The sequence below is a fragment of the Gekko japonicus genome, unplaced genomic scaffold (assembly GCF_001447785.1).
Source record: "Gekko japonicus isolate JY-2015 unplaced genomic scaffold, Gekko_japonicus_V1.1 scaffold2639, whole genome shotgun sequence".
NCBI classification, from domain to species: domain Eukaryota; kingdom Metazoa; phylum Chordata; class Lepidosauria; order Squamata; family Gekkonidae; genus Gekko; species Gekko japonicus.
The window spans coordinates 144,438-150,948 of record NW_015171581.1 but is presented as its reverse complement, the minus strand read 5'-3'; the positions used below and the strand labels follow the sequence as shown (position 1 = coordinate 150,948).

The following is a 6,511-nucleotide window of genomic DNA, read 5'->3' as shown; positions in this document are numbered from 1 at the left end:
AGAACTGCTCTTTTTCAAGGACAGCTCTTATCAGAACTACAGCTTGCCCAAGGTCATCCAGCCAGGTGCAAGTGGAGGAGTGGGGAATCAAACCCGGTTCTCCCAGATTAGAGTCCACACACTTAACCACTACACCCCATGGGAGGATAAAGCTGAAGAAATTAAAACTAGATGGAAGACCTATCTAAAGTGGATAGCATTGGAAGGAAGACAGGACATTCAGTGGAAGATTCAGACTTTGTGCCCGTGGCTGTGAATAAAGTATCAACAAACAAGGGGTAGAGGGAGGGAGGGGGGAATTTAACGATTTATGTAAAGCAAGGAGACAAAAGATACGATGTAATATATAGAAAACTTACAAAAATAAACTTTTTTTTTTTTTTTTTTTTTAAAGGTAAAGGTTTCCCTTGCATGAAAGCCAGTTGAATCCGACTCTAGGGTTGCGGTGCTCATCTCCGTTTCCAAGCCGAAGAGCCAGCGCTGTCCGAAGACATTTCCGTGGTCATGTGGCCAGCATGACTAGACGCCAAGGCGCACGGGACGCTGTTACCTTCCCACCGAAGCAGTACCTATTTATCTACTTATCTATTTCTTGCTTTCGAACTGCTAGGTCGGAAGGAGCTGGAACCAGAGACAGGAGCTCACTCCGTCTTGCGGCACTCGGGTCTCAAACTGCTGAACTACCAACCTTCCAGCCTGCAATTCAGCGTCTTAACCACTGAACCACCGCAGCTCTTAAAAGAAGTACCAAAATATAAATAAAGATTAGATCAACAAAAGGAGAGTTCGCATTTTAATAGCGAGAGTGCAAGATAGAGAAGGGTGTGTGCGTTCTTGTGTGAAGCCCTTACACCAAGTAACAAGAAGAGAAACGTTATGTTATGTTTGTATGTTGAGGGACACAATCGCTGGTAGGCTGACATGCGACAGGAGGGAGGATGATGAGAATGGGCAAGGCCAGTGCAGCTGGAGACGGGTGCTTGTGTAACAGGCTGCGGAGAGTTGATAGAGGAGGTCTGAGTGCAACTGAGGGAAAGTTAAAGCCCCACACCAAGTCCCGGCCCCCTCGAACTGTGCCACTTCCTCATGCCCTTTCAGATCCATGCTTGCCCCCCTCTGTTTGACGGCTACTCCTGAGCACTGCCTCTCCCTTCTCCGCTCGCCCAACTCCGCCCTCCCCCTCCCCCCTTTCCTCTCTCCTTCTTTCCACTCATGCACATTGTTTTGGTCGCGTCTGCGGTCGAATCTGCATTTGCATTTTAAAATCAGTTTCGTGCTTCTGTGACGCCGTCCTTCTCTATGCTCGTTTGAATGTTGTTTGGAGAAGATTCATTTAAAGCCGTGCGGAGGCGCAATGACAGTGGAGCCGCCACGAGAGGGCGATAAACATGTGCAGACATGCAGAAGTATGCCAGCACTGTTGAGGTGTGAAAACGAAACCAAATGTAGACAGCTTTTTTTGAAGACGGAGTCAGAAGGCTGGGACACCTTCATTATACAAGCACCTTGCCCCAGGAACCTTCTGTCAGAGAAATTCTTGCAATTAAGTCATGATACATCAGTGAATATTATGGATTTTTGATACCTACTAGTTGAAAAGACAGAGCAAGAGTTGCTGTTTTCATTCACTCTCGGAAGAACAGTATCGAAACGATAGAGCATTCCGGAGACCATCGTCAACACATCATTTTCTATTGTCTTGTATATTTATATAATTTTCTGCACACATTTTTGTACAATTTTCTGATTATTATTGAAATATTATCTAGCGCAGTTACCTCACAGTTTCTTTCTTCTTTTTGCGGTCTGTTCTGTGACTGTGACCATCATTTTTGAGCCCCATTCATGATAAACCATTGGAACCTTCTCCAACTAGCTGTAAGGACTAGAAAGCTCCTAGTGAAAGACAAATAGATGTATTGTGATAAATGATTATAAATGATTGTTTTATCTTGTTTTTAACTGTTTTAATTATTGGCATACATGCCCAGTCCCTGAACCACCCTGAGCCCACTTGCGGGGAGGGAGGGCTATAAATATAATAATAAAATAAATAAATAAATAATTTGTTAAAGGACTTAACGGGTTTTACATGCATGCTGTATTTGATAGTCATTTTATATATTTCATTTACGCTTGTGGTTGTATGAATTTAGTTTGAGTTAGTTTGTTGTATTAGAGTGCTGGCTTTTTGCTGTGAATAAATGTGTTGTTGTTGTAGTCACACTGTTCCCTCTAAGCTGAGTTAGTGTGAGCTAGCTCCCAGCTTTTTAGCCTTTGGCTCACACATTTTTGTCTCAGCTCAAGAAGGATGGCTCCAGAGCAGTGTTCCCTCTAAGCTGAGTTAGTGTGAGCCATAGGCGTAATCTTCGTGGGGGCGGCGGGGCATTAGCCCCCGCTGAAATTTTCAGGAAGGTGCTCAGCCTCCCCTGGGAGCCACCCTTGCTCCTAGCAAAGCAATGCCTCTGGCCCAGCCCCCCCCCCCCAAATTGGAAAGTCTACACCCTTGGGTGAGCTAGCTCACAGTTTTTTAGCCTCTGGCTCGCTCACACATTTTTGTCTTAGCTCAGTACGGATGGCTCCAGAGCAAACTAAATGATGCAGTAGCCAAATCACTCGCTCACAACTTTAATGCCAGCAGCTCACAAAGTAGAATGTTTTGCTCACAAGACTCCACAGCTTAGAGGGAACATTGCTCCAGAGCAAACTAGTTTATGCAGTAGCTAAATCGCTCGCTCACAGCTTTAATGCCAGCATCTCACCAAGTAGAATTCTTGCTCATAAGACTCCACAGCTTAGAGGGAACATTTTGCAGATGATTTCTTTGACGTGCAGGGCGAATATTCATTCAGAAATCAACCCCACGGATTGCAAAGAGCGGGTCGTCTAGCTAACAGCCCAGCCCTCAGCGGTACACCGCTTTCCTCGGATCTAGGCGCGGCCGACCCCGCAAAGGATGCGATTTTTGCTTCGCCCGACGCAGCGACGACGCCTTCGCATCGCACACGGCGCGCCTGGAGCCTGTCCGGGGATGACGCAAGAAAAGAAGCGATGCGCAGCAGCCGCCTGTAGGGGGCAGTGGCGCCCTCTCTTCCGCGGTCCGCCGGGCAATGGGAGGGGACGCCTGGCTCGGCTCCAGGGTCAGGAGGAGGGTGTCTGTAGAAGCAGAGGGCGGAGATATAACGGGGCGGAGGGGGGGGAAGCGAGAAGGAGCCTGGTGATTCCAAGGGAGGGGGGGGAAAAACCCATAAAATTTAAAAAAAACAACCCCGCTCAGCGTCCGCTGTCTGCAACAGCAGCTGTCCCCGCCGCTCTGCAAATCCCAGGCCGGATCCGCGCAGAGCCGCCGCGATGGGAGTGGAGGGCTGCACCAAATGCATCAAGTACCTGCTCTTCGTCTTCAATTTTGTCTTCTGGGTGAGTCTGCCTCCCGCCCGTCCACCCGCTTGCCTGCCCGGGGGCCCGGCGGGGAGAGTTCCGCGCATCTTCTCCGCCAGCCTGACTTTTCCCACGGTGGCCCGCGATTGCCTCCGAGAAACCCACCCAAACAATGCAGCGGGCGGGCTCCGGATGGAGTCCGGCCGTTCCTTTCGCCTCCCGCGCTGGAGAGGGAAGGGAAGGATCTCTCCTCTCTCTCCTTCTCCCTCTTTCGGCTTTCCATTTCCACCTGACAGTCGTGGGAACCTGGGGGGGTTGAGGCATGGTGGGGAGATGGGAAAGGCAGCCGCCCCGTTTTGGCTTCTGGTTGCAGCTCTGCTTTCGCCAGCGCAATGAAGGGGGGGGGGGGGGGGCAATGTTCCCTCTAAGCTGTGGAGTCTTGTGAGCAAGAATTCTACTTGGTCAGCTCCTGGCGTTAAAGTTGTGAGCCAGCCATTTGGCTGCTGTATAAATTAGTGCGCTCTGGAGCCATCCCTTCCTGAGCGAAGACAAAAATGTGTGAGCCGGAGGCTAAGAAACGGTGAGCTGGCTCACACTGACTCAGCTTAGAGGGAACGCGCCGTGTGTGTGGTCCCGCTTTCAGTGTTCCCTCTGAGCTGAGTGGGTGTGAGCCAGCTCACAGTTTTTTCGCCTCCGGCTCACGCGTTTTTTTGTCTCAGCTCGGGAAGGATGGGCTCCAGAACAAATTGATTTATGCCGCAGCCCAATCGCTAGCTCACAATTCTAATGCCACTAGACCACAAAGTGGGATTTTTGCTCACAAGACTGCACAGCTTAGAGGGAACGTTGGTTGCTTTGATAGAGCCCCGAATCTGGTTTGAGCGGCATGTTGCTCTTTGAGAAGGAAGGCGGCGGCGGTGGTGGTGGGGTTTATGCCTTTCTGCACAATCCCATGACACGGCCATCTTTTAACATCTTTAGTAACATTGAAAGCGAACCTTGGCAGCCGCATCTGGCGTCAAGTCCGCGAGAGGTCCATTCGACGTCGCCCCTTTCCGTTTTATTTGAAAGCCCGGCTTTAGCAACTTTGGTGGATAGAGAGTGTTGGGGAGGGAGGGTGGCTTTTGCGCCTTGCGCAGGTCGGGACTCTGAGCAGTGTTCCCTCTAAGCTGAGTTGGTGTGAGCCAGCTCCCATTTTTTTAGCCTCCGGCTCACACATTTTTGTCTCCGCTCAGGATCTTGAACTTTTGCCAAAGCCCTTTCCCCCTGAAACCACGACTGACCCCCCTCCCCAGTGTTCCCTCTAAGCTGAGTTCGTGTGAGCCAGCTCCCAGTTGTTTAGCCTCCGGCTCACACATTTTTGTCTCCGCTCAGGATCTTGAACTTTTGCCAAAGCCCTTTCCCCCTGAAACCACGACTGCCCCCCCTCCAGTGTTCCCTCTAAGCTGAGTTCGTGTGAGCCAGCTCCCATTTTTTTAGCCTCCGGCTCTTACATTTTTGTCTTCGCTCAGGAAGGAGGGCTCCAGAGCAAACTGATGTATGCAGTAGCCCAATTGCTCGCTCACAACTTTAATGCCAGGAGCTCACAAAGAAGAATTTTTGCTCACAGGACTCCCCAGCTTAGAGGGAACATTGGGGGAGTGTTGCTGTTGAGGGGAAAGAGGGGTTTTTTTTGGGGGGGGGACGCCACGCTGTTTGCTTCTAAGAGGGGATCCCAAAAGCTGTTGGGATGTTCAAAAGAGAACCTGTATTTTAGAGTATTTTAAGCGTACGTGTAGTCCTGAACCCTAGGACGTGCTTATGGGTAGGGGGAAGCATTTCCTGTCTGGGAAACAGTTTTAGAAGAGATTTTGAGTCAATGCTCCCTCTAAGCTGTGGAGTCTGGTGAGCAAAAATCCTGCTTTGTGAGCTACCGGCCTTAAAGTTGTGAGCGAGTGATTTGGCTAGTGGTAATTTAGTTTGCTCTGGAGCCCTCCTTCCTGAGCGAGGGCAAAAACGAGTGAGCCGGAGGCTAAAAAAACTGTGAGCTGGCTCACACGAACTCAGCTTAGAGGGAACACTGGCAGGGGGGTCAGTCGTGGTTTCAGGGGGAAAGGGCTTTGGGGAAAGGGTTATGGCAAAAGTTCAAGATCCGTGTAGTAAAAGGTTGGTGGGTTTTTAAAAACACACACAAAATAAAATAGATTTAAAAATGATGGCGTGACTGTTTCTGTTTTGAAAGCATTCTGGAGAGTGCCTTGTTTCCCATCCTAAAACAGGTGTGGGTTTTTTGGGGGGCGGGGGTGAAGGGTTAGTGGGTGTGGAGTGTATGCTGAGATGTGGGGTGGAAAAAGAGCTTAAAATTATTCGTGAGAAATAAAGTTTTTTTTTAAAAAATGGATGACTTACAGTACTTTTCATAGTTCCTTGCATGATCTCATCTTTCCTTCTTGGCTGGAGAATTTTTGCACTGACCACACCCCACATCTTGGGAAGATTTAGGCATCTCTGCATTCCCTTGGTTTTGAGTTGAGATTAATTTGGAATCTTCTGTGAGTTGTGCATCTGCGAAGACTTTTTTTGTTTTAAGTGTGGTTTTCTCAATGAATATATGAAGATGAATACAGTATGAATGAATAGGGTATGGGGGGGTGGATCGGGAAAGGGGTGACCTGCTGCAAAAGCAGCTGTCGCCCTCCTCCTCCCTAAATCTCCAACGTTGTCAGTGGAAACCACGAAGAACATTTTGTTCCAGACTGCATTTGAGTGCTGACTCCTGCCTGGAAATATTTCTGTTCCCTACATAATTTTTTTTCCTGTCAGTGTCCACTCTCATAAAATGTGCCGGGGCCAAGGCCTTGGGTGCTGTTTTAATGGCAGAAAAGTGGGACATACAGTTTGTAAACAAAAAGCACATCCTCTGTAGGACATTTTCTGGAACCTTGAAACAGCCTTTTCTGAACCTAACTGCTATCCTTTCCTCTTAACGCCCTGTAGTAGTTGTCCTGTGCACTACTGCTGACAGTCAATCAGTAACTGAACCACTGCCAGGGGTCATTTCATAGAAAAAGAGGTGCAGGGGCTCATTAGCATAACTTATTTGCATATGCCACGCCCCCTGACATCACCGGAAGTGTGTCAGAAGGCAACACCC

At 49.0% G+C, this 6,511-nt stretch overlaps 1 protein-coding gene across 1 annotated transcript in view; it reads left to right on the top strand.

The window, feature by feature from the left end:
- Positions 1-3,207: 3,207 nt before the first annotated feature.
- CD81 (CD81 molecule) overlaps positions 3,208-6,511 on the top strand; it is a 116,968-nt gene continuing 113,664 nt past the window's right edge. Inside the window, exon 1 of the mRNA XM_015419823.1 lies at positions 3,208-3,417. Within this exon, the coding sequence (XP_015275309.1) occupies positions 3,352-3,417 (66 nt within the window). The 5' untranslated portion in view covers positions 3,208-3,351. The remainder of the gene's footprint in view (positions 3,418-6,511) is intronic.